Source organism: Ictidomys tridecemlineatus, chromosome 15 (genome assembly GCF_052094955.1).
Source record: "Ictidomys tridecemlineatus isolate mIctTri1 chromosome 15, mIctTri1.hap1, whole genome shotgun sequence".
In the NCBI taxonomy this organism is placed as follows: domain Eukaryota; kingdom Metazoa; phylum Chordata; class Mammalia; order Rodentia; family Sciuridae; genus Ictidomys; species Ictidomys tridecemlineatus.
Window position 1 is genome coordinate 18,124,576 of NC_135491.1, and position 27,934 is coordinate 18,152,509.

At 49.9% G+C, this 27,934-nt stretch overlaps 1 protein-coding gene and 2 long non-coding RNA genes across 5 annotated transcripts; 1 reads left to right on the plus strand and 2 right to left on the minus strand.

Moving 5' to 3' along the window:
* Nucleotides 1-53: 53 nt before the first annotated feature.
* Nucleotides 54-25,208, minus strand: Wtip (WT1 interacting protein). 3 transcript variants are annotated; one of them, XM_013360903.4, is made up of 8 exons: nt 24,401-25,208; nt 17,830-17,931; nt 6,270-6,337; nt 6,051-6,113; nt 5,754-5,884; nt 4,970-5,021; nt 4,207-4,275; nt 54-979 (listed from the first exon to the last, which is right to left on the minus strand). In XM_013360903.4, exons 1-8 carry the CDS (start codon nt 25,065-25,067, stop codon nt 839-841), a joined length of 1,293 nt encoding a protein of 430 aa, XP_013216357.3. In that variant the 5' UTR covers nt 25,068-25,208; the 3' UTR covers nt 54-838. The 3 variants fall into 3 exon arrangements, 2 of the variants coding, with proteins under 2 accessions (XP_013216357.3, XP_077888283.1); XM_078032157.1 differs by having other exon boundaries at nt 6,270-6,367; XR_013430798.1 differs by having other exon boundaries at nt 899-979; nt 5,754-5,972; nt 6,270-6,367.
* On the plus strand, nt 975-3,086 carry LOC144370829 (uncharacterized). Its single transcript, XR_013430799.1, has 2 exons — nt 975-1,154; nt 2,297-3,086. It is a non-coding gene; the product is annotated as an uncharacterized LOC144370829 (long non-coding RNA).
* LOC144370830 (uncharacterized) lies at nt 2,187-4,200 on the minus strand. Its single transcript, XR_013430800.1, has 2 exons — nt 2,497-4,200; nt 2,187-2,392 (listed from the first exon to the last, which is right to left on the minus strand). It is a non-coding gene; the product is annotated as an uncharacterized LOC144370830 (long non-coding RNA).
* Nucleotides 25,209-27,934: the final 2,726 nt, after the last annotated feature.

Here is a 27,934-nt window from a genome sequence, read left to right on the forward strand (position 1 = left end):
TAAGACCTCTGTGAGTCTGCTGTAATTTTAAGAAATAACCACCCCAGTCCAAGTTCTTACAAGAAAACTATATTCTTTTAAAGAAAATGAAAATATCCTCAAAGGAAAAACTTAATTTAAGTCAAATCACATCCGTTTGTAGTGGAGCCTGGTACACAGCGCGCGCGCACAGGGGCTTCCCGGGCCGGCGCGCAGTGCGCCCCCTCGCGGCCGCTCCTCGCCCCCACCTGCGGCTGGAGCTGGGCGCGAGGTCCTGGCCGGGGGCTGAGGATGGTGGGGAGGGGCAAGGCCCAAGCCAGGGGCCAGGGCAGGGGAAACTGTGGCTGAAAACACCCTCGAGCCCCCCATGGCCAAATCCCACAATGTTCCCACAAAAACAAGTCACCCTCCTCACCCACCAGCGGGCAAGGCTCTTAGGAAACACAAGCCGACCCGTGCCCTCCGCGACCCCGGGGCGCACGCTTGGAGGGGGTCCCAGGCGCCTTCGGAACCAATGAAAGTGGCACCCCGTGGAGAGTCCCGGCCAAGGAAGGAGGACCTTTCCACCTTTCCCGCCCAGCGACCCACAGCCCAGGAGGCTGCAGGCGCACAGGGAGTCCTGGAACCGAAAGCTGGTGACTGGGCAGGTGGGAGGCAGCAGGGCACCCGAGGGAAGTGGCTTGGGGAGGCACAGACGGTGAATAAATAGAAGTAGCTTCAACGCAGGGGTCCGGCCCCTGCGGCAGGCCAGCAGCTGGGCGGGTGTGGGATGGAGCGGGTGGAAGCGGCAGCAGGGCCCACGGGACACTGACCAGGGCCACCCTCCCTCCTCCCACGTCCACGCCCACCCCGCCCCAGCTCAGAGCTCAGTGACGTGCACAGCGGGGGAGGGAAGTGGGCCGTGCCCCAGGCGCCGCAGGTGGCAGCGTCGGCACAGCAGGTGGCCCTCCAGGGGATAACAGCGGCGTCCGTCCTCTCCGCTCAGCTGCAACCCGCAGTCCTAGGAAAGAACACAGGCGGGGACACCAGAGTAAGAGGGGAGGGGGCACAACTAGGACAAGCGGAGGTCAGGGAGTGAAAACAGATCGGTAGGCTCTGGACAACACGGCTGGCACTCTGCCAGGGGCAGGACAAGGACCCCTGTGCGCACTGGAGGTGCCTCTTGGACACCAAGAGTAAGTAGATGGATATGGCCCTAGGAGGGAGGGGACAAAAAGCTGAGCCTCGGCAGAGGAAGAGGCAAAAGAGACCCGAGGAGAAAATGCAAGCGAGGAAAACCAAACCCGGTGGTCCTGGGGACGGGGAGGGGGCCGGGGAGGAGGGGCGGCCAGTGTGCAGGAGGTGCTCCACATCAGGGGAGCGGAATGTCTGACCTAAGCGGCTTTAAGAGCGACCTTAGAGGGACTGGGGGCATGGTGCAGTGCTGGAGTATGTCACATAGCCTAGTGTGCAAGAAGGGGACCTGGGTTAGAGCCCCACCAGAGGGGGGAGGGGGTAACGTGACACAAAGCCTCTGAGACCCAGCCTGCCCCACTCCCACCGATGGGCTGGGCTGTCACCATGAAGTCACAGCCCCAGGTCCCAAGTCACTCCTGCTGCAGGTCTTCTCCTATCCTTCCTCACACCCCTACCTTGTCCTGCTACTTGCCCCTGTCCACCAGGGGGGAGGAGGAAGGGAGGCTGGACCCCTAGCTCCACCCACAGCCTGGGGCAGGGGCAACAGGCCCCAGCAGCCTGTTGGGCTTCAGCCACTGGCCAAGGACTGTGGTCAGTGACTCCAGGGGGACACTAGAGCCCCTGGGATGGCTAAGCAGGCAGAGGGACACTGAGGCCCTGTTAGTGCTGGAGGGGAAGCCATGGCCCCTCTAGAGACCACAGCTCTCCTCCTCCTCCTTCCTGGGTCCCCCAGCAGGACTCTGCTCCCACTGGGCCCTCTGCCCCCACCAAACACCTCACTGTTCCTACTGCAGACCCCCCTTCTCTCCTTGGGACTCTGTAACCAACGTACTCTCCTTGGTTTCCTACCACTCCTCTGTCCTCCCTTTCCAGCCCCTTAATACCAGTATTCCTGGGGTTTTCTCCTCCCTCTACAACCCTCCCTGGAAGGCCTCATCTGTTCCCCGGAGGCCTCATCTGTTCCCCGGCTTCCACTGCCACGTGTTCCCTTGACAAGTCCCCCTTCCCCTGTGGCAGTGATAAGAATTGGATTCCCCTCCAAACTTTTTTTTTTTTTTTTTTTTTTTGCACCAGAGAAGGACCCCAGGGCTCTTAAGCACTGAGCCACATCCCCAGCCCCTTTTATGTATTTTATTTAAAGACAGTGTCTTGCTGAGCTGCTGAGGCTGGCTTTGAACTCCAAGCTGCTGGGATTACAGGTGTGCGCCACGGTGTCTGGCTTCCCCTGTGACTTTGACTGTAAACAAAACAGGCTCCTTATATGAACAGTGACTCTCAGACCCACGACAGCAAACAAGGCAGTCAGTGATCCCTGAGAAGGGAGGCCAGGAGATAACCTACCACTGCCCATCTCTCCGGAATTCCTACAGCTGCTGGCGGAGTCTGATTCCAGCACATCTGGAATTCAGTCCATCAGACATCTGGAGTCTCCAGCTACCAAATATGAGAGGAGCTCATCCCTCCTCAGGCGCCATCACTGCTGCAGCCTAGATGTGGAACAGCACCCAAGGCCCAGCCCAGGGTGCCACTGGAAGGCAGCGGAACCCCTAACGGGTTTAAGGCTAGGTGCAGTGGCACATTCCCGCCATCCCAGTCACTCAGGAGGCTGAGGCAAGAGGATCATAAGCTTAAGGCCAGCCTGGGCAAGTTAGCAGGACTCTGTCTCAAAAAATTAAAAAAGAGCCGGGAATGCAGCTGGGTGGTGGAACACCCCCAGGTTGAGGGCACACCTTCAACAGAACTTTGAACCCCACACACACTGCTTCTTCCTCCTTCTCTTCTGTGTCCCAGCCAAGAGGTCAGCAGCTTTGCTCCATCACACACTCCCCGCAATGATGTGCCACCACAGGCCCCAAATGACACAGCCAACCAATCAGGGGCTGAACACTCTTAAAACTATAAGCCAAAAATAAACCTTTTCTCTTTATAAATTGATTGTCTCGGGTATTTGTTACAGCAACAGAAAGTTGACTGTCACACTCTCTGCTGGAGTCCTGGTGGACTTCCCTCCCCTTGAACTCCTACATCCAATTACCTTCCAAGTCTAGTCCCTTCTCCTGCCTTCCTCAGGTCTGTCCATGTCCCTGAACCCAGGACCACAGCCCTGACTCTGGCAGCCTCCTCAGGACCTCCCTACTGCACCCGCTTCCACTCTCTGCGTGGAAGTGTGTCTTCTCTGCAATCCAGAGCAACCTGTCAGTCCTTTTTGTCTCCATTGTCCTCAGGCTAAGTCCACGTTCCTTAGGCTCCTGTGTCCTTTTGTTCTGTTTTTTATATTTTCTAGTTGTAGATGGACACAATACTTTTATTTTCTAAATTTTCATGTGGTGCTGAGGATCAAACCCAGTGTCCCACACACACTAGGCAAGTGCTCTACCACGGAGCCACAACTCAGTCCTTCCTGTGTCATTTTGTCCCCAGCTCCTGCTCACTTCTCCAATGACACAAAAACCACCATCCTCCCTTTGTACCTAAGCACATTTTGGTTCTGTTGCCTAGAAATGCCCTTCTCACTGCCTTTTTTTATATATATAAGTCATCAATGGACCTTTATTTCATTTACTTATATGTGGTGCTGAAGATCAAACCCAGGGCCTCACATATGCCAGGCAAGTGCTCTACCTCTGAGCCTCAGCCCCAGCCCATCTCAATGCCTTCTTGGCTCTTATTATTCATCATTCAAGTCTTGGCTTGGTGTCACCTCCTCCAGAAAGCCTTCCCTGATTTTCCAAGGCCTCCCCTGTGTTCTGTGCCCTTCCCTGAACAGCACCCGTCACCCTGGGCAAATATAGCTGAGTGGACATCCCTCCTGGGCAGCAGGAACTGATGATGCTGTCATAACTGTAGCACCCCATAAACTGCAAATAGCAAATATCTGATTAAATGAGAAAACGGGGGCTGGGTGGGGGGTTTGGCAGAGAGTGCTGAGAGGAGACAGGCAGAATGGAGCAGGAGCCGTAAAAGAGGAGGCCTGCAGGACACCGTGGGGAAGGAGACCTGAAGAGGAAGGGACCACCCCGGCCACAGGCCTTCTGGGGGGTCCGGGCTCACCTCACAGTGATAGCATTCCACGTGGTAGTCTCTGTCCATGGACACCACGCGGATGGTGGTCTCACAGCCCTGGAGGAAGAGTGACAGACACGTGAGCAGCTCACTGGCTGGACCTGGAGGTAGACTGTGCCAAGTGCATACCTGGCCGTCTGCACCACTCATCTGTCACCCGGCCCAGCACTCTACCCTGCGGGCACAGACCCAGCACTTCCTGAGGCCACATCAGTGCACAGGCCTCAGGCCCCCCCAACGCCATGGCCAACAGCTCCTCGGGTGTTGTGAGTGTCACAGGGTGTCACAGGGTGTCCATGTGAGTGTGTGTGACCTTCACTTCTGGAGGCAGGGAAGGTCACCCTGAGCCCTGCTTGTCCAGGCAGCAGCCCGGGACAGACAGCTCACGGGGCAGAGCCTGGCCCTGAGATGGCCGCTGTGTCCCAAGCTGGCAGCTGCCCAGACCTCCCTCAGCCTCCCCCACCCACCCAGCCTCAACCTGCAGAGTTCAGCAGACCCAGGAGCCACCTCCCTCCACGGAGAAAGGAGCGGGGAAGGAGTGGGGCAGCCAGGCTGCAGGGCCTGCCGCTTCCCGGGACTCCACACGAGGGACACCTGCTCCCGTGTGTTTGGGCCCAACACGTGTCCCGTGTCCCTGAGGGATGTGGAGCAGAAGTCATCCCTCCCACTTCAGCCTAGGATCTGAGGCAGGACAGACAGGGCTGGGCAGAGGCTGGGGGCCAGCATCTGTCTCCTGGTGACTGGTTCCTACCTGTGCAGGGAGGATAGGACGGGCACAGGAGGCACATTTTGGTGCAAAAACCCTGGAGGAATAAAGGAAACCAGAAGTGACCAACAGTGTGACCACAGGCCAAGGACACAGGTCCACCCACCCAGCCCCAAGGCTTGGCCCAAGCATCAGGCTGCTTCCTGGCTCCCGCTATGCCTTCTGGGTACTGCCCTTTCATCTGGCTCCCAGTTCCCCTCCACCCTCTCCCACCTCCAGAATGCCCTCAGGTTCTGTCCTGCCATCTCGTTCATGCTTCCTGGGAGTTCTGTGCCACTTAAAGTCCAGGTTTGGTTCACCCCCGCTGAGACCTCTGCGAGACCTGGCTCCACCCTGAGTACCAGGGACAGGTGGCCAGGACCAATGCAAGAGAGGCAGCAGCACAGGACGAGCCTGGGCCTGGAGCCGCAGCAAGGGGAATGGATCATGGGCCCCAGACAGAGAGGAGAAGGGGTCTGTCAGGACTCGAGTCCCATCCTGGGGGAGAAGCCCAGCCCTGGAGTGGGGAGGGCAGTTAGGAGAGTCCCCTCCACTTGGAAGAGGGCACCCGCAGGCGGAGGCAGGCACGGCTGGTGGCTGAACTGCCTGAGAGAAGTGGTCAAGGCAGACATCAGAGTGTTCAAGGGCAGGTCAGAAGAGGACAGACCAAGGATGGAAAACACAGACAGCCAGGCCCAAAAAATGCTCCCTGGGAGGCCGGGGAGACAGCCGGGGTGACAGCCGGGGTGACAGCCCGGGTGACGCCTGCTTCACGGCAGCAGCCACTCACGTGTGATAGTCCCTGACGCAGTAGATGTTGCTCTCCACGTCCACGGTGAAGGGCACCCCGTCCAGGCACTCGTTGCACACGGAGCACCGGAAGCAGCCCGGGTGGTAGGACTTGCCGAGGGCCTGCAGGATCTGGGGGTGGGAGGCACTGAAGGGTCAGCGTGGGCAGAAGGCTCAGCAGTGCCCCGGGGGAGGCTGTGACTCTGAGCCCCTGGCAGGTCTGGAACAGGTGAGAGGGTGGGGTCCTCAGACTCCGCTAGTGTCAGAGGGGCCCCAGGAGGCTAGGGGAGGGTCTCACCATCTCCATGATGAGGTGTCCACACACGCTGCACTTGTCAGCTGTTTGCTGGAACCCGGAGTACTGGGAAGGGGACACAGGGTGCAGGACGTCATATGACAAAGGGGCACTCGATGCCCAGTCAGCACCTGCCTCCTGGCCTGAGGCCTCCATGGGGGTCAGAGGGAGTCCTGCCCCTGCTCCCACCATGGCACGGCCAAGGGCACAGCCTGCACTCACCAGGAAGTCCTCCTGGCAGTACACCTTCTCCCCCACGTTGTAGAACGCCTTCCCGCGAAGTCGTCTCCCTGTGAGGACGAGGGGTGGCAAGGGGGACCCTGGAATGCCGAACAGGATGGAGCCAGCGTCCATCTCTCGGCTCTCCTCCAACCGATGAGAGGGAGGATGATGGATGCATTTTAAAATTTCCCCTTAATGTCATTATTGTTATAATAATAAGCATTTCCAAAAAAAATCAGAACACACTGTCAACAGAACACTGGCAAGAGGCTGTCAAGGCAAATATGAGAACGATTTTTGGAGCTGGAGGCCGTGGTGGTGCACGCCTGGAATCCCAGAGGCTGAGGCAGGAGGATCGCAAGTTCAAAGCCAGCCTCAGCAACTTAGCAAGGTCCTAAGCAACTTAGTGTCTCTAAATAAAATTTTTTAAAAAGGCTAGGAATGTGACTTAGTGGTTAAGTGCCCGCAGGTTCAATCCCCAGTACCAAAAAAGAAAAATAACTTTTTAAAAATTTTTTTGCAGTGAGAGGATTAAATCTAGGGCATCTCTGATGTTTGGCAAGGGCTCTAACTGAGCTATTCCCCCAGCTCTTCGTATTTGTTATTTTGAGACAAGATTTTGCCAAGTTTCCCAGGCTGCTCTTGACCTTGCACTCCTCTTGCCTCAGCCTCCCAAGTGGCTAGGATTACAGGTGTGCACCACTGCACACAGCTACAAAATGAATCTTCTTAATCTATAAATATTAGAAATACAACTCTTTGGGGCTGAGATTGTAGCTCAGTGGAAAAATGCTTGCCTCGCATGCCTGAGACACTGAGTTCCATCCTCAGCACCACATTAAAATAAATATACTGTGTGTTCATCTATAACTAAAAAATATACATAAAAATATTTAAAAAAAAAAAAAAAGAAATACAACTCTTTTGCCCACTTTGAAAGAGCATTCTGGTCAGAACAAAAGCTGCAGCCAACCTGCCTGCTATCAGAGGCTTTCCCATCACCATTAGGTGTCAGTTCCTGACTAGCAATAAGAGGGAGTATCCTCAACCTAATAATGGTGTCCCTGAGAAGCACACAGCTAGCACCCAGTATGACAGTGAAATATTACATTGTTTCCGCTTTAGATTTAACCTTGTACTAAAGGTTCTCGCAGTGCAACAAATGAAAAACAGAAAGGCAATAAGTACTTGGGAGGCTAAGGCAGGAAGATCAGGATTTGAAGGCTGACCTTGGCAATGTAACAAGACCCTGTCTCAAAATTTTTGAAAAAGAGAAAGGAGTGGGAATGTTAGGGATTTAGCTCAGTGGTAGAGCACTTGCCCAGCATGTGTGAGGCACTGAGTTCAATCCTCAACATCACATAAAAATAAATAAAGGGATTATGTCCATCTACAACTAAAATATATATATTTAAACTAAAGAATAAACTTGCCAGGTGCAGTGGTGCACGCCTATAATCTCAGCAGCTCGGGAGGCTGAAGCAGGAGGATCGGGAGTTCAAAGCCAGCCTCAGCAACAGTGAGGCACTAAGCAACTCAGTAAGACCCTGTCTCTAAATTAAATTCAAAATAGGGCTAGGGATGTGGCTCAGTGGTTGAGTGCCCCTGAGCTCAATCCCCAGTACCCTCCCCCCGAAAAAGAATAAAATTATGGAAAGATACCTATGACCTTATACTGTAAAATCAAACTTAGCTGAGAGAAATTTAAAAAGACTTACAATAGAGCTGGGGGCATAGCTCATCAGTAAAGTGCTTGCTTACCATACATGAGACCCTGGTTGAAACCCCAGTACCACAGGGGGCAAAAAAAAAAAATACCTTTACAAATACAAAAAGACATACCATCAGTAGATAACGATTTTCCACTGAAGTTTCTGCAGAGAGAGGGCTGGGAGCTCTCATTCTGGATTCTCTTTTCAAGAATATTTGCACAGCAAACTACTTAGAAGACAATAGAGTCCTCTGGGAACAGAGGGCAGGTCTGTTTGCATCTAGTATTATAAAGATAAAAGGTTCCTCCAGGATAATGGCCAAGCAGCTTTGCTGGCAGCCTACTATAAAACAGTAGGATCCTTGCTGGGGTGGTGGTGCATGCCTGTAATCCTGGCCACTCAAGAGGCAGAGGCTGGAGGATCATTTGAGCCCAAGAACCCAAGACCAGCCTGGACAACACAGCAAGACCCCCCCCAAAAAAAAGTCTCAAAAAAAATGGGTTCCTTAAGCCCCTCGGCCCTGACATACACCACCCTCTGTGTGGAGCATCTCCCTAGCCACTCTGTGTCAACTCTGTGGGACTCCAGGGGGAGGCAGAAGGGAAGAGAACAGGGAGCTCAGGCAGGGAATCTCCAACCACAGGCCTCTTGTCTTCTGTCAGCAGCACAGAAGAAAGGCTGGTTATCCTGTCAGCTTGCAAGAAGGGTGAAATCTCAGACCTCCACACTTTGTAACAGTCACGTTCATGGCTTCGAACGTTAGGGGATTAATTTTTCCCTAATGCCATCCAATCAAGATCTAGCACCCTCCCTCCCTCCCTCCCTCCCTTCCTTCCTTTTCTTTCTTTCTTTTTTCTTGTAAAAACTGATATGCCCACTCTAAAATTTATGTTAAAATTCATTAATAAACATGCAAAGAGCCGGGCATGGTGGCACATGCCTGTAATCCCAGTGACTCGGGAGTCTGAGGCAAGGGGATCGCAAGTTCACAGCCAGCCCTGGCAACTTAGTGAGGCCCTAAGCAACTTTGCAAGACTCTGTCTCAAAATAAAAAAAATAAAAAGGGCTGGGGATGTGGCGCAGTGGTTAAGCACTCCTGGGAACCAGAATGGCCCAAGTAATCTTGACAAAGATCAGCCAACCTGGAAGACTTATGGTACCTATTTTATAGGCTTATAGCAATCAAGATAATATTGAGATAAGGAAAGACGAAAAAAAATCAATAGAACAAAATAAAGTCCCAAATACTTATAATATATTTCTTTTTTTGGGGGGGGTGGTTATAAAGAATTGAACTCAGGGGCATCCAACCACTGAGCCACATCCCCAGACTTATTTTGTATTTTATTTAGAGACAGGGTCTCACTGAGTTGCTGAACACTTCACTGTTGCTGAGGCTGACTTTAAACTTGCGATCCTCCTGCCTCAGCCTCTGGAGCTGCTGGGATTACAGGCGTGAGCCACTGCGCCCAGCTTAAACCCTAAACATTTCAACAAATACACAAGGAGGAAAATAAATTCTTCAGCAGATGGTGCAAGAACAACTGGATAACCTTATAGAAAAACAATAAAACTCAATTCCTTTCCTCACACCATCCACAACAATTAATATGAACTGGTCATCAACCTGAACATGAAACCTAGCAACTTAGAGCTTCCAGAAGAAAATTACAGGAGACGATCACTGTGACCAAGGGAGGACAAAAACTTTTTAAGTCACAGAAAGCCGGCTGGTGTTGTAGCTCAGTCATAGAGCATTTGCCTAGCATGTGAGAGGCCCTAGATTGGATCCCCAACACCACAAAACAAACAAACAAAAAAACATCAAAGGACATCATTAAAAATGTTTTTAAGGATCACACTAGAGCCAGGCTTGGTAGGGCCTGTCTGTAATTCCAGCAACTCAGGAGGCTGAGGCAGGAGTTTGAGGCCAGTCTGGGCAACTTAGAGAGAATGTCTCAAAATAAAAACTTTAAAAAGGGCTGGAGATGTCGTTTACTGTGTGCCTAGCATGTGTAAAGCCCTGGATCAATACCTGGTTCTCAAAAAAAAAAAAAGAAAGAAAGAGAAAAAGAAAGAAAGAAGAAGAATCACACTAGGAGAAAATATTCATAAAACATGCATCTGACAAATAATTTATACTCAGAATATATATATATATATATGTAAAATCCTATAATTTAATAATTAAAAGATAGCTGGGTGCAGTGGCACACACCTGTAATCACAGCAACTCAGGAGGCTGAGGCAGGAGGATCACAAGTTTGAGGCCAGCCTCAGCAACTTTAGTGAAGCCCTAAGCAACATAGTGAGATCCTGTCTCAAAATGGAAATAAAAGGGGTAGAGAATGTAGCTGAGTTGTTAAATGACCCTGGGTTCAATCCCCAGCAACAATTCTAAAATTGTACCAACTCCCAATTCTAAGAAAAATAATAATAATAATAAATAAATAAAATTAAAATAAATAATAAATAAAGGTAGTAGTCTTGAACAAACTTTCCAAAATATATATTAATGTCCAAGAAGCAAACAAGATGTTGAACCTCATTAGTCACCAAGGAAATATAAATTAAAACCACAATAAGATACCACCCATTAAAATGGTTAAAATTAAAAAGACAAAATGCCAATTGTTGGAAATATGTAGACTAGCCGCACTCTCTTCCATTTCTACTGGGAGTGTAAAATGGAACAACCCCTTTGGAAAACAGTCCAGCGGTTTCTTATAAAGTTAAACATACACTCACCCTGTGACCCAGAAATTCCACTCTTTGGAATTTACTCAAGAGAAATGAAAACATATGTCCACAAAGTGAACTCTACAAGAATGTTCACAGAACAATCTAGTATCTATCAGAAGTTAATGGATAAACAAACTGTGGTGTGTTCATACAATGGATTCCTATTCAATAATAAAAAGGAGTGAGTTACTGATATACACAATGTAATGGGTTGGGGAAAAAAAGGCATGCTCAGCAAAAGAAACTAGCCACCAAATGGGACATATTACACAAATGCATTTATATAAAGTTCCAGAAGAGACAAAACTAATCTGTAGCTAGAAATCAGAATACTGAGCTGGACTCGGTGATACCCACTTGTAATCCCAGCTATTTTGGAGGCTGAGGCAGGAGGAGGGCAAGTTTGAGACCAACCTCAGCAACAACTTAAAGAGACCCTGTCTCAAATATAAAGGAGTGAGGCCAGGCATGGTGACACATGCCTATACTCCCAGCTGCTCAGGAGGCTGAGGTAGGAGGACTGCAAGTTCAAAGCCAGCCTCAGCAACTTAGGCCCTAAACAAGTTAGCAAGGACTAGTCTCTAAATAAAATATAAAAAGGGCTGGGGATGTGGCTCAGCAGTAGAGTGCCCTGGAATTCTCCTGTACCAGGAAAGAAAGGAAGGAAGAGAGAACTAGAATACTGGCTGGGCAGGTCTGACAGGGAGAACACATGAGAATCCACTGAAAACTGGCAAGATGGCGGCCAGGCGTGGGAGTGCAGACCTGTAATCCCAGCTGCTCGGGAAGCTAAAGCAGGTGAATCGTGAGTTCAAAGCCAGCCTCAGCAATTTAGCGAGGCCCTAAATAACTTAGTGAGACCCCGTCTCAAAATTTAAATAAATAAATAAATGGTAAGTTGAACTTTCTGAGGGTGTTTAAAATTTCTTATATCTTCATTAGGGGTGTGAACGTACCCATTCCTCCAAAACCTTTTTGCTGTATGCCTAACGGCTGGCTGTGTAACTCTGTGGTGGAGCAACTCGCCTCTATGTACCTAAGATCTGTTTGTTACACTGAAAGTAAATTGTTCTCAGTTAAAAGTAAGCAATGAGGACTGGGGTGGGCTCAGTAGTAGAGCACTTGCCTCGCATGCATGAGGCACTGGGTTCGATCCTCAGCACCACATAAAACTAAACAAAATAAAGTCATTCTGTCCATCTACAACTACAAAAATTAAAAAAAAAAAAAAAAACAAGTAAACAAACGGGCTGGAGGTGTATCTCAGCAGAACACTTGCCGGACACACACAAGGCCGGGGTTTGATCTGCAGAACCACAAAAATTCATTAACTAGTTAATTACCAGTTGATGGGGGAGGGGCCTAAAGGAATCTCCTGGGTGGTGGAACTGCTCTACAGGATCAGGGTGGTAACAACAGAGAACCATACAAACATACATATGATAAAACACATCGAGCTGGAATATACTTAAGATCTATATATTTTTCATTTTAAATGTTGATAAACACAAAAGAGACTATCAAAAATATTGAGGCAGATTTGGGGGGGGAAAAAAAAAGAACCAAAGGGAACATCTAGAAATGTAACAATTCAATCACTGAATTGAAAAGCTCAACGGAAGAGTTAAACAGAATACTAAACACAGCTGAAGAGAAAAATCAGCGATCTGGATTTCAGATTTTTTTTTTTTTTTTGGATTTCAGATTTTTGAGATGACAGAGCTGAAGAAATTAGACAGAGGGGCTGGGGCTGGGGGCTGGGCTCAGTAGCAGAGCGCTTGATTGGCATGTGTGAGGTACTGGGTTCGATTCTCAGCACCACATATAAATAAATAAAATAAAGGCATGCTGTCCATCTATAACTACAAAAAAAAAAAGAAATTAATTAATTAATTAAACAGAATTCAACAGGGAGGAGAGGGTGGGCTCAGTGCCAGAGCACATCCTAGATAGATGGGAGGGGACAGGGTTCCATCCCCAGCACCAAATGGAAACAAAGAGAGTAAACAAAATAGACAAAGGGAGGTGGAGAAGTGGATAATATGCAGGGGAGGTTAAGAGACAGAACTGCACTGCCTGCCTGTAACCCAGCTCCCGGGGAAGCAGGAGGCAGGAGGACCTCAAGCTGAAGGCAAGCCGGGTGGCACAGCAGAACCTCCTCTTTCTTTTTGTTTGTTGGGGGAGGGTTACCAGGGGCTGAGCTCAGGGGCACTCAACCACTAAGCCACATCCCCAGCCCTATTTTGTATTTTATTTAGAGACAGGATCTCACTGAGTTGCTTAGTGCCTCACTGTTGCTGAGGCTGGCTTTGAACTCCTGATCCTCCTGCCTCAGCCTCCTGAGCTGCTGGGATTACAGGCGTGCGCCACTGTGCCCAGCTAGTACCTCCTCTTAAAACACACACACACACACACACACACACACACACACACACTGGAATGAGAAAACCTCATATTTCTCATTTGGATCATAGAAGGAAATAACTGAGAATGAGACAGAAGCAATTTTGGAAAATAAAACAGCTGAGATTTTCCCCCAGTCAATAAAAGACTTGAATATTCAGGAATCACAATGAGTCCCAAGCAGGACAAATATAGGAAAACACACCTAAATACAGCAAACTTATAAAAACACTACATTTTCTGTACTTTCTATATTCTAAGCGGTAATCCTTGAAGGTGTACATATGGCAGTGTATTGCTTTTGTTGCTACTGCTTGCCCTTCTCATCACAGCATCATTTAAAAAATAAGTTCTGGGGCTGGGATTGTGGCTCAGCGGTAGAGCACTTGCCTAGCATGGGCGGGACCCTGGTTCGATCCTCAGCACCACATAAAGCTTCAGCTTTACATAAAAATAAAGGCATTGTGTTGTGTCCATCTACACCTAATAAAATAAATATTTAAAAAAATAATAAAATAATAAGTTCTTTTTTGTTTCTATTTTTTTTTTTTTTTTTTTTTTAGTTTTAGTTGGTACAATATCTATTTTGATTTTTATGTGGTGCTGAGGATCGAACCCAGTGCCTCATGCACGCCAGGCAAGCACTCTACCTCTGAGCCACAACCCCAGCCCTTGTTTGGTTTTGGTTTTTGTTTTGCAGTATTGGAAACGTGCCAGGGAGCACTCTTACCACTGAACTTCACCTCCAGCCAGCCAGGAATCTAACCATCCATCCATCTATTTATACTAGAAATTGAACCCAGAAACACTTCACCACTCAGCCAGATCCCAAGGCCCTTTTCATTTTTTGAGACAACTTGCTAAATTGCCAAGGCCTGAAATTTGTGATCTTCCTGCCTCATCCTCCCAAGTGGCAGGAATTACAGGTGAGCACCACACTGATGAGTACTGTAATTCCAATGCAGCCAAAATTGTCATTGTCGGTCTCTGCTTTTACATTCAGTGTGACTAAGGAAAAACAAAAACAAAACAAAACCTTCTTACCAGAAGACTGGTCAATAAACATATGGTCCCTTTATTCCTAGAAGTATCAAGTTTCGCTGGGCATGGTGGCCCACACCTGTAATCTCAGGGGCTCATGAAGCTGAGGCAGGAGGATCACGAGTTCAAAGCCAGCCTCAGCAATGGTGAGGTGCTGAGCAACTCAGTGAGACCCTGTCTCTAAATAAAACACAAAATAGGGCTGGAGATGTGGCTCAGTGGTCAATGTCCCTGATTTCACTCCCAGTACCCAGTACCAAAAAAAAAAAAAAAAAAAAGTATCTAGTTTTTGCTGTTCACATTAAATATTTGCTACATCTGGATTTGATTTCTTTTATTATATGGATAACCAATTTTTCCAGAACCATTTACAATGGCACCTCTATCATCTATCAAGTTTCCATGTGGACGTGAGTGGGTTCTAGACTGCATTTTTTTTTCTTTTTTTTGTACCAGGGATTGAACTGAGAGCATTCAACCACTGAGCCACATCCCCAGCCCTATTTTGTATTTTTTTATTTAGAGACAGGGTCTCACTGAGTTGCTCAGCACTTCACCATTGCTGAGGCTGGCTTTGAACTCGTGATCCTCCTGTCTCAGCCTCCTGAGCTCCTGGGATTATAGGTGTGCACCACCATGCCCGGCCCTGGACTCTCTATTTTGTCCTGCAGGTCTGTTTATCTTTGCATCAACACCCAGGAAAGTAACTGTTATGGTTTGGACCTCTGATGTCCCCTGAAGAGCTCACATGTTAGGCAAGTATCGGTGTTTAGATTAATAGTCTGAAAGGACTACTGGAGGGTGACTATAGGCAAGTGGAACATGGCTACAAGAGGTGGGTTACTACGGGCTCGCACTGGACTCCATCTGTCCCTGGTTCCTTGCTTGCTCACTCTCTTTGCTTCTTGGCTGCCAGGAGCTGAGTAGCTTTCCTCAGCAGCTACCCTCACGGCAGCTGGGAACCTGCTCACCATGATGTTCTGCTTCACTCAGGCTCAGAACAATGAAGTCAGTGGACCACGGACTGAACCTCTGAAATGGTGAGCCCAAAAGAAAGTTTCCTTCCTCTAAGTTGTTCCTGTCAGATATTTTAGTCATGGGGCTGAAAAGCTAACACAATAATTAATGTAACTCTACAATATGGATTGATACCCAGTAGTAGAAGGTTCTAGAACTTGTTCTTCTTCCTAAAAGATCTTCTTGACGATTCGTAGTCCTTTGCTTATCCATTTAAATTTTAGAATTAGCTTGTCAAAGTCATGAAAATCTGCTTGATTGGAACTCTAATGCATTTCTAGATCAATTTAGGAAAAACTGACATCTCTACACTATTGAATATACCTATGCAAGATTATGGCATTTACCTTTGTCCACTTTAATGACTAGGTTGTCCAGGAAAAAGCTAAAAAGAAGAACTGATTATAAGAATCGTCATGGGTTTTGTTTTATTTTAAGGAATATTTTTCTAGCCAGGCATGATGGTAATCCCAGTGGATGGGAGGCTGAGGCAGGAGAATCTCGAGTTCAAGGCGAGCCTCAGCAATACAGCAAAGCTTGAAGCAACTTAGTAAGACCCTGTCTCAAAAAAATAAAAAGGGCTGGGGATGTGGCTCAGTGGTTGAGCACCTCTGGGTTCAATCCCTCATGGGGGTGGGGGGGGAAGGCATCAGAATTTAGCCACACTATTGGCTGCTGCTTTATCATAGAACCTGAACTCACTGCACATCCACCCATAAGCCTGGATTCCTTTACCCATACAGAGTACTGGTTCAGAGACTCAGGCAAGTCTGTCAATCAAATCACAGCACACCCATTAGCTACAGGAATTGGTTCAGGTACGGATGTGTGAGATGACCTGGCCAATGAGATACAAAGAGGTCTGGTAGGCAATTTCTAGAAAAGAAGTTTCCCTACTGCAAGGCACTGCCCAGAAGAGACATCTCACTTTTCCCCAGACGGGTGGAATGAAACTGAAGTCTCCAGCTGCTACCAGGACGTCTCACCACTAATGAGAGAAATTGTCCTAAGGATGAATCCAAAAGTAAGGGCAACCCTGCTGAGATAATCACAGGACCTGAGCCACTAGAACAAACCCTGCCTGCAGCCAGGCCTCTCAGGGGCTCAGAACTGAGGCTTCCCCAGCAGCTTCCCTATTAGCGGCAGCTGAATGCCTGCAGAAAATAGTGAACTCAATCCGGAGAGTATGCATGGGAAGGGACAGAAGGAGTGCTTCACGAGAGCTAGAAGGCAACTGGCTCAGACTGACAAGGGGCTCCCCACAGGGAAAAGGGTTAATGGAACATTTGGTAGTGTGGGGGAACCCTGAAGGTATAATAAAGCAAGAAAATAAAGCGTGATAAGAAAAAGCCTTTTTTTTTTTTTTCAGGATTGAACCCAGGGTTGCTCTACCACTGAGCTATACCCCCAGCCATTATTTATTTCTTTATTTGTATTTTGAGACAGGATCTCACTAAGTTTCTGAGCCTAGCCTGAATCTGCAATTCTCCTGCCTCCTAAATCGCTGGGATTACAGGCATGAGGGAAAGCACCCGACTGGAAGAAAACATTTTTTAAAAGAGACCCTGTCTCTAAATTAAAAACATAAAAAAGGGCTGGGGATATGGCTCAGTGTTAAGTGTCCCTGAGTTTAACACCTGGTAACAAAAAAAAAGATACTTCTCAGGCCAGGTACCACGACACATTCTATAATCCCAGCAACTCAGGAGACTGAGGCAGGAAGATCAAAAGTTCAAGACTAGTCTCAGCATCTTAGCGAGACACTCAACATCTCAGTGAGACTCTGTCTCAAAATTTAAAAAGTAAAAAAACGGGGGGCTGGAATTGTGGCTCAGTGGTAGAGCACTTGCCTTGCATATGTGAGGCACTGGGTTCCATCCTCAGCACCGCATAAAATAAATAAATAGGTAAAATAAAGGTACTGTGTCCCTGTTCAATTAAAAAAATAAAAAAAATTTTTTAAAAAGAATAAAATTAAAAAAAAAAAAAAAAACACGACTGGGGTTGTAGCTATCGTAAAGTGCCCCTGGGTTCAATCCTCAGTACTGAGGGAAAGAGAACTGTTTAATGTAACACTTTGCTTACATTATTCTGTAATAAAATGTTAAAATGTTTAGCACAAGCAAATAAAAGATGTCTGCTTCAAGGCAAAGTCTGGAAGAACAGTGGGAAAATCAAGAACACAGATCTATTAGGGCAGTAGGATTACAGTTACTTTTTTTAGTTTCATAATTTTGTTTAAGTTAAATTATAAAATTTATAGTTTATACTGTGTGTAAAATAGGGACCAAAAATAAAGGGCAGGAAAAAAGTATCAGGCCTATGTCTAGAAGACCGTCACGGGCTCCACACCTGCTCCCTGGCAGACACCAGCACCTTGCACAGGGGGGAGACCCCAAAGCAGGGGAGCAAAGGACAGCCTTTCCCTACACCAGCAATAGGCTCCTCACTGGCTCCACAGCTCCCCACCCAGGCCCTAGCAGATCCCCCCAGCAGCCTGTGCCTCTCAAACAGGCCAGACCCATGTGCACGGTAAGACTGTGACCAGCCTGCTCCACACCCTAACCTGGGCCAGGGCTGGGTGGACCATCTGCCTAGGAACTGGGTGCCTGGGGTTCAAGAGGGACAGAGAAGGGGTTACCTACCGCAGGAGTCACAGATGAAGCAGTCGGTGTGGTACAGGCTCCCCATCGCCTGGCACGCCTGCCTCGCCCCATAGATGCCGAGCCCACACTTGATGCAAATGCCTATGGGAGGAGAGGCAGGACAGAGCAGTGGTTGGCACCATGGACTCTGGAGTCAGACAGACACAGGCATCTAGCTCCCAGTCCTGATACCTCACATCTGCCCGGCCTTGGGCAGGTTAACTTCTCTAGGCCAACATAATTCAGTCTCTAATGACACATGGGGACCCTAAAGGAAACCCACTACTGTTACTATCGTCTGAGGATTCCAGAGCACCTGACACAGGGTCAGAGCCAACTGAGGTCAACCGCGTAGTTATTAGACACATCAATACCTAGAAATGTCATTCTAAGCCCCGCATTCTTGGACTAAGAGAAAAATCCTTTCTGCTGTCCATGAACCAAATCCTACTCTTCAGGATCAAAATATGTATTTTCTGACCCAGACACAGAAGACCACACAGGTGCACCCAAGGCAGTCGCCGACCCTCCCCGGGCTCCCTTCCTCATCTGTACTACAGGCCCACGCGGTCTCCTGTTCAGTCAGCACACAGACATGCACTGCCTGCCACACAGCCCACAGGCGCTGGAAAAATTCTACCATGGACTGAAGTCCCCTCCCCCAAGGAGCCTGCATTCCATGGAGGAGACAGACAACAGCAGCTAAATAATGTGTCAGGTAGAAACAAGCAACAGAAAAAAGTCAGGCTGGGAATAGATCTAGGGGCCGGGGTGCAGCTCAGTGGTAGAGTGCGTGCCCTGCGTGCATGAGGTCCTGGGTTCAATTCCAGCGCGCCACACACACACACACACACACACACACACACACACACAAGAATATGTCTGAGACTGTGATTTTGAAAAAGAATGATCAGGGAAGGCCCTGCTGACAAGGCGGTATTTGAACAAAGACCTGAAGAAAGTAAGATAAGTCACTGAGCAGGCATCTGGGACTCCTGGATGGAATTGGGGACCACTCCTAGCTGAGGGGAGGGATCAGGGGTGCCCCATGGGTCTGGTAGTGGGTGGAAAGGAGAAATGACCAGGAATGCCAGGATAGAGCCTGGTTCCAGCCCTAGGGGACTCTCTGACCAGCCCTCCTGGAGACCCAGCAGGCAGCCCGCCCTGACACTGCTACTACTACTCAGGGCCCCCAGTACCCCACAAGGCATGAAGGTGGCTCCACCTACACTCCAGGCCCTCAATCTACAGCTGTTCCAGGACATACTGCCATCCCCCTCCCTCTTGCCTTCTCTGTCTTTAGGTGGGCTAAGTATCCCTTATCTGAAATGCTTAGGATCCAAAGTGTTTCCAATTTGGGGGTTTTTCAGATTTTGGAATATCTGCACAGACTTTAAGCTTCCCTCACCAGAAAATCTGAAATCAAAAATGCCAAAGTCTGAAACTTTTGGAGCGTCAATTTCATGCTCAAAAAATGTTGTGGATTTTGGAGCTTTTCATATTTTCAGATTAGGGATGCTCCATCTGTGTGACCATGGCCAAGTCTCTCCTACTCCAAGTCTCTCTCTTTCCCATCTGATCTCACCTCCTTTTTGGTTTCCAGGATTTAACCTACACCTGGCTTCTCCCTTCCCATCTCTTCTGGTTACTCCCCTGCTCAGTCCTGGCCTCTGAGGTGTGGGGAGGATCAATTCAGATGCCTCAAAACAACACAGGAAGCCGGGCATGGTGGCGCCTGCCTGTCATCTCAGCGACTCTAGCTCTAGAGGCTGAGGAAGGAGGTTTGAGAGTTCAAAGCCAGCCTCAGCAATTTAGCAAGGCACTTAGCAACTCAGCAAGGCCCTGTCTCTAAATAAAATACCAAAAAAAGTGTGGGGGGGGGCAGCTGGGGATATGGCTCGTGGTTAAGCACCCTGGGTTCAATTCCCAGTACCAATAAATAAATAAATAGATAAAACCACAGAAGAGCTGGGGAAGATGGTTTGCTCCCAGCTACTCAGGAGGCTGAGGCAAAAGGATAGATTGCAAGTTCAAGACCAGCCACAAAAAACATAAGGAGACCCTGTCTCAAAATAAAAAAATAAAAGGGTTAGGGGTGCAGCTCAGTGGGAGAGCACCTACCTAGCACGCAGAGGATCCTTAGGTCAATCCCCAGCACCACAACTTAAACCAGGCAGGAACACACAGATGGCCTGGGGGACCCAGGTATGTGGTCCAGCTGCCTCGGTTCTACAGATGGCTCCAAGGTGAGAAGGCAGGCCCACAGGCGCGGCCAGAGACCCTAATTTTTCAAGAAAAGCTAGACATCTAGATCTGTATATGAAATCCTTCTATTCTGAAATTAATTACTAACTTAAGTGTTCTTAAGAGACCAAGCAAACCCTTGCTGCAGGTCCCTGTGCATGGCCGCAGCTTCCCAGGTCTCCTGCACAGTCCCATCCTCTCACCCTGCCCAGGGCTCCAGGTGTGACCTCCAGCCTGGACTCCCGAGTGCTGGTTCCCCTCTCAGAAGACTCCAGACACTCCGTGTGCAGACACAGCTCCAGACTCCCCCAAACCACTATAGATTGTGGCTCCCCCTCAGGAGATGGTGCGTTCATGTACCCAGGTTCTGGGCTCCTCAGGTGGGTGCCTCACCCTCACCTCTAGTTGGGAACCTCTGTCCCCTAACCTTGACTTCACTCCTTCCCCTCACTCCCTCTGGCCTCCCAGCCTGGCCCCCAGTAATCCATTCCCCAAACGGCATCCAGACTGCTCATTCTTGTCCATCAGCTCTGAGAATCGGACCTTGTCATTTCCCTGATTAAGCTACTGGGAAAACAGAGAAAGGAGAAAAGAAGAAAACCCAGGTGCTTCTGGAGAACCAGAAATGAAGGGTGGATAAAGAAAGGAAGATCCGATTCTATTCTGCATTATTCATTTTTGCATTTTATTTGATTTTTCTCTAAATATGTACATGCACCACTTTAATAAAAATATACTGGGCTGGGGATATAGCTCAGTTGGTAGAGTGCTTGCCTTGCATGCACAGGCCCTGGGTTCAATCCCCAGCACCACAAAAAAAAAAAAAAAAGAAAAAGAAAAAGAAAAGAAAGAAAGAAAAATACACTAAAAAAGAAGCAGGAGCATGAGAGACCCAGAAATTAGGGAGCAGGATGCTGTGAGGAGAGCAAACTCCACATTGTTGGACACCACAATGAGATGAGACATTTCGGGCTGGGGCCTTGCATCACTAGTGTCCTGTGTGAGACGTAGATCAGTCAAGTGAGAGGAGATACAGCAGGTGGCCATGGGGAATAGGAAGGTATTTAAATTAGCAAAGATGATCTCAGCAAAACACTGGGAGGGGAAGAATGTTTGAAAGGGCTGGGGCGTCCTTCATGGGGTGTGGCCATATAGGTTTGAGAGTCATCTTTACTCTTTACTTTTTTTTTTTTTTTTTAGTGAAATACCCTTGTGCAAATTTATAACCAGAGGAAAGCTGAAGATGGAGAAGGTGGAGGTTGGAGACAGAGGACTCTTATCCTCTTAGGTGGCAGGAGCGAGGGGCTGGCTGTGGACAGGAGAGAGCCTGGGGTTGAGAAACAGGAAGCCGGCGGAGACAATATCGACCACAATATTCTATGTGAAGTGGAAAGCAAGGGTGGACATCAGAGGAGAGAGGAAGGGTGCTGAGGAAACGGAAGAGCCAAGTGACCTAGTCTTAGGGAGACCACTGAGGCTGAAATCCAAAAATCTGCTGTGGTCCCAGGAGCATCCTCTGAGCCCCTCAGCCTGGGGGAGCAGCAGGAAAGGAGCAGCGGGAGCCAGGGTCACGCTGGGCAGACAATTGAGAGGAATCTGAGGTCGTGGTGAGAAGCAGCTGCTGGAACTGAAGGTGCTGGAGAGAAGCAAAAGCAGGGTGTGGCCCCGGAGTGGGTGGCTGGAGAGAAGGCAGCAGGCCACCCAGCGGAAAGAGGTTCCAGGGGCCTGAGGTTGTTGACAGGCTAGTGGCAGGAGACCTCAGGGAGGAGAGGGAAAGTTCCAAAGACATCACTGAATGACAGAGAGTGACCAAGAGGTCAGCGGGCACCAGAGCCAAAGAGAAGGGACGAAGGATGGCACAGAGAGAAACGCTCTGTGCATTAGGTTTCTGGAGATCGCTGGTGCTCATGCTACCTGGAGACGACCTTTAGTAAAATTAATTATTCCAATTGAACTTATAATATTACTTTTTTTTTTGTACTGGGGTTTGAACCAAGGGGTGCTTTACCAGTGTCACATTCCCAGTCCTTTTAATTTTTTATTTTGAAGGCAGGGTTTTACTAAGTTGCCCAGACTGGCCTCAAACTTCTGATCCTTCTACTTCAGTCTCTGGAGTTGCTGAGATTACAGACACGTGCCACCCCACCCAGCTTAAAATTGCCACTTTTTTTGGTGGCTGGGGGGGGGGGGTACCAGGAATGGAACTCAGGGGCACTCAACCACTAAGCCATATCCCCAGTCCTATTTTGTATTTTATTTAATATATAGACAGAACGGTCTCACTGAGTAGCTTAGCATCTTGCTTTTGCTGAGGCTGGCTTTGAACTTGCAATCCTCCTGGATCAGACTCCCAAGCCACTTGGATTACAGGCGTGGGCCACCACCGGGCCAAAATTGCCACTCTTGTACCTCAAAAAAGTCAAATGTCATTAGAACCATATAACTCAAACAAATCGCTGCTAATATTTTTTTTTAAATGTTTATCTAAATCTCAATTTCTGGCTGTTCTTGGGGGGGAGGACAATCTGTCTGTCCTCTCAGACTCCCACATGGCTACAAAGCTGAGCCCCAGCTCCTCTTTAGAAAGGATGGCCCCCTGACCTCTACCATTTTCTACTATTGGCCCCTTCACTTCCAACATTACCTGAGGGGACTAGGGCCACCCAGAGTAACATAGTGATTCCGGGTGGCCATGGATACTCAGCCACACCCCTCACCCAAGCTCTGCAATATTCAAGGAACAGAAAAGGCCACTATTTCCTCAAGAGAGCACTGAAGAGTGTTCCTCTTGAACGGAACGGCTCTGCTCCTGGCATCTGCCTGGCACAGGAGGCAAGAGCTCCTCTCTCATCTCTTTGCTACCAGCAGCCACCAGACCTGCCAAACCACAAATTCTCACCCTGTCTCCCCACATGGGAGGTGCTCCCCAACCCCCAAACAGGCCAACCCTTCAGTGCACACATGCCCTTGACCCCCTGGCCCCTCCTGGGCTTCAATCCTCTGGGGCCTTCTTAAATCTTCCTTGGGCTTGTTTTGCTCACTTCCTTCTCTCTGCCTGGGATGCTCCCATCTGGCCTGCAATATACAGCCTCCTCATCTCTCAAGATCCAGTTCAGGGCCAGGCACACAAGTATAATTCCAGGGCTTGGGAGGCTGAGGCAGGAGGATCCCGAATTCAAAGCCAGTCTCAGCAACTTAGCAAGACCCTGTCTCAAAATTAAAAAAAAAAAAAAAAAAAAAAAAATATATATATATATATATATATATATATAAAGGGCTGGGGGGGGTGTGGCTCAGTGGCTCAGCGCCCCCTAGGTTCAATCCCAAAAAATCCAGTAAAGCGCAGTCTAGAGCCGCTAGCTCCAGTGAGTGTAAGAAAGATAGAAATCCCAGGACAGCCTCATTCCCAGGCTTGCGGATCACCCTTGACAATCATCTGTCTAAAGCCAGAGGCCTCCACCCTATGGGTTTGTCAGGAAGGGAGGGAGGGAGGGAGGGAGGGATACTCTCTCCTTGGGCTCTATAATACTTCTGTGCCCCACCTCTCCCTAAGAGTTGTAGAAAGGCATGAGAAAGCCAGGGAGGGGCTGGGAAACAGAAGCTGTCAGACTGGTGAGCTTTGCAAATTCATAAGAAGCACAATTCCTTTAAGGTACACATCCATAGCACAGCCTCGAGCAGCCCAGTGTGCCTGGCTGGGTCTTCTTCGTCTCCCGCAAGGTGGGCTCTTCCTCCCTCCCACAGTCTCCACCTCCCGCCACTAGCATCCCCACAGCCTCGGTTCAGGCGGGTCCAAGAGTACCCAGGGTTCTCCACCTTCCTGTTCCTGTCCACACCCCCATACTGCTGGGGGCATGCTGGGCGTCCCTTCTGATCACGAAACATCAAGGAAGGTAAACAGAAGCAATCACCAAGGGTTAAGAAGAGATGGCCTGGGCTGGGGATATAGCTCAGTTGGTAGAGTGCTTGCCTCACAAGCACAAGGCCCTGGATTCAATCCCCAGCACAGAAGAAGAAGAAGAAGAAAAAGAAATGATCAGGAAAAAAAATTGCTTATTCTATCTGCCAATCTGACTTTTTCTCTAACTCTCTAAGCGCATCAACTTACTTTGCTAGAGCCCCTTCTGGCGGGAGACCTAGACAGTTAGCTGTTGTTGGGAATAACCTAAACTTGGCTATTCGCAAAACGTCGTCGGCTCGCTAGCCCCGCGGGCGACACAGCTTCTTAATCCTGGTGCCTCTTCCACCCGCCCAGTGCCTGGCCCACCCGGAGCTCTCCTCTGACTCGGGCCAGAGCGCAGAGGGCTGCGCGGCCGAGTTCGCTCACCGAAGTAGTCCCGCGCCGTGCGCGCCTCCAGCGCCCGCTCCAGCTCCCGGGTGAGCGCCTCCAGCCGTCGCTCGGCCGCGCTCGGGCCGCCCTCTCGGCCCGGGGGCAGCTGCAGAGAAGGTAGAGGGAAGGGGGCCGGCCCAGCAGGCTCCGGGGAGCGAGCCGGAGCAAGGCAGGCGCCGGGCAGGAGCGAGTCGGCATAGGCGCCCGCCGAGCCGCGGGAGCCCAAACTGGACACGCTGGAGCGGGCACTGCCCACAGACGACGGACCTGGGCCCGGACGCAGGTCGGAGCGACCCGAGCGTGGGCTGCCGTGGCGTTGGTCGTAGCCGAGGCTGATTCCGCTGGAGCGGGTGCTACCGCCGCCGCCGCCACCGTCGGAGCCCGCCAGACTGACCCGCGGGCTGCCCGCCGGCTGCGCGCTGAGCTCGGGAGCCACTGCGCGCCGCGGGCCTCTCTCCCCGCGGCTCAGTCCGTCCGGCCCAGCCTCCGGGCCGCCGCCGCCCTTGCCTCTGCGGCCCAGCGTCTGCACCGCCTCCTCTCCCGGCCCGGGCCGCGGCCCCCGTCGACCCCTGCCTGGAGAGTCACCACCCGGCTCCAGCTCCCGCAGGGCCAGCCCAGCCAGGAGTAGGGCCGCCTCGTCCACGGCCGCCCGGGAGCGCTGCATGGCCCGGCCCGCCGGCCCTAGCGCGTCACCTCCGCCTCCGCTTCCCGCCGCCGCTCCGGCCGCGCCGCTGCATCGTCCACCCGAAGCCCGGAGCCCGCCCCGGGACCCCTGGGCACGGGGCGGGGCGGGGCCGGCGCCCGGCCGGGGTCGCTCCGCCGGCCACGCGCGGGCCAGGGGACGCGGCGCTCCGCTCAAGGGCGCGCGCGGCGGAGGAATGTGCGCTCTGAGGCGCTCGGCCGCGCCCCCTCCTCCCCGCGGCCGCGCGGGGGCCGGAGGGACTCCTTTGCGGGGGCAGGAATGCGAGGAAGGAGACGGCGCTGCGGCCTCTGGAATGTGGGGGGAGTGGCGGCGGCGGAGCCGCAGTGTCCGCGCTGCTCTGGGAGCTTGGAGGGGCGCGGAGGCCGCGCCGGGACGCTGGGGCGGGCGGCTTGCAGCTGGCCCTCGGTGGCAAAGCGGCCAACCGTGGCGCCGCGGAGAGTCCGAGGCCTGTGCTGCGCCCGGGCCGTCGGGCCTCCGAATAGGTTCCGGATTCCCGAGGGCCGAGCTGGAGAAAGTTGCCCCAATCCCGGTTGGAGAAATTTATTCAATAGACAGACGTTTCCCACATCGTCTCCCATCTTCCTTCCCAGGGCCACCTCGGTTTCAGGCGCTGGGCCCAACAAGCTCAGCCTTATGCAGACAGCTCTGCGCCCGCACCGCCACTCTAGAACTCTAGAACACTGGGCATCTCGTGCAGATGCGCCTTTAGGAGCTTGCATGACCCCGGGACCCCCCGCCCGTCTTGATGCCAAATGGTAGCTCACTAGTGTCGGGCCCCCTCCTGGATGTGGAGAAGGCGCGCCTAGAATTAGGAGCTGTGTTTGGTGGGGACTGGTCCCCCCCACCCCGGGTTGCTGTACACAGGCCCTTCGAAGGCCAGGCCAGGCCGGAAGCAGGCCTCAGGCTCAGAACCAGTGGGTGGCAAGCCTCAGCTGCGGTGACAACAGGGAGTCACCCTGAGATGGAGCTCAATGGTAGAAGGCTTGCCTAGCACACGCGGGATCCTGGGAGGGAAGATGAGGAAGAATGTCAAAAGAGCACCTGCCCAGCCCTCTGATTTGGGCTGTAGCTCAAAAGGATGCTCCTGAAAGCACTAATGTTGCTGAAGGTCCTGGGACACATACAGCCATAGAGGCCACGTTGGTAAGAACAAGAGGTGACTAGAGGTTTATCCCACAAAACAAGACCTTCTTTTTCCTTTTTTTTTTTTTTTTTTTGGAGACGGGTCCTGCTAAGTCACCCAGGCTGGACTTGAATTCATGATTCATGATCTTGCTGCCTCAGACTCCCAAGTAGCTGGGATTCCAAGCGTGCATCCGTGAACCTGGCAGAACACCATGCAATTTTCTGTCAAGACTGGTGAATCCAGGAAGACCCTCTTTTTTTTTTTTTTTAAGAATATAGGAAGACAGTCTTGAGGGAGGAATTCCTTCACTCTTTTCCAGACATCCTTGCTCAGAGAGTTCCAGGAGGGTACTTCCTGTATCTCAGGGACAGGTAACTTTTGTGGGGAATTGTTCTGCCCAGACTGATCAAGGCAGTCTGGGCTCAACATTGCTAAGGAACAAGCTGTGAAGCACAGTGTTGGATCCCAACACCTCCCTGAGCTTGCAGAACTCCAGCCTCTGCCCCACCCTTGCACAGGGGACTAGCAATTTAAAAGTTATCACATTTCACTGATTATCAATCATTTAAAAATACTGCCAAACTGTTGAAACAGTTGCACATATAATACTGGTATAAGTTGGTATAACCATTCAATTTTAGTAATAACAATCCAGTGGTTATCAACATCCTCACTACATAAACCAAGCAACAAAACCAAAAACATTCATAAACAGCAGTGCTTCTTGGTTTTTTGGTTTTGGTTTGTTTTTTTTTTTTTTTTGAGAGAGAGATTTTTTAATGGTTTTTTTTTTTAAGTTTTCGGCAGACACAACATCTTTGTTTGATTGTGGTGCTGAGGATCGAACCCGGGTCGCACGCATGCCAGTCGAGCACGCTACCGCTTGAGCCACATCCCCAGCCCCAGCAATGCTTCTTGTGAGAATCTATTTTAGGGAAACAATCCAAAATACAATTTAAAGACAAAAGTTTGCCATAACATTGTTTGCAAAATCTATACTGTCCTCAGACCTCCAGCCTTCCAAAATGGAGCTTAGAGGGGGGCTCTTTGCCTTTACAAGCAATTGTGAACTAAGTGACTAAGTGTTGTAGAGCTAGGGATGTAGCTTGGTGGTAGAGTGCTTACATAGCATGTTCAAGGCCTTGGGTTCCATCTCCAATACCAAAAAACAAAACAAAACAAAAAAGTGTTGTCCCCACCTGCCTACTTAGTGCTTTCAATACTTAAAACAATATACTGCCAGGTGTGGTACTACATGTGATCCCAGTGACCCGGGAGGCCAAGACAGGAGGATTGCAAGTTTAAAGCTGGTCTGGGTAACTTAAGGAAACCCTGTCTCAAAAAATAAAAAGGCTGGGGATGTAGCTTAGTGGGAGAGCTCCCCTGGATTCAATCCCCAGTAAAACAAAAAAATATATTGATGTCCAGAATCTGCTAAAACCCATTACTTAATTAAAACCAGAAACAACTTAAAACATTCAGTGTTCAACATTAAAATAATATTTCTGTGAAGAGGAAATAGACTAAGCCATTATTTATATTCAAAATATTGAATAATGTGAGAATTATACCATTGTGATCTTAAGTGGATACAATGCAGCATTCACAGGTCCTGGGACACACTTTCTGGGATATATACATCTATACATTACCTGAATGCCCCCAGACCCTTCTTCTTTTGTATCCTCACTGAAGGCACAGT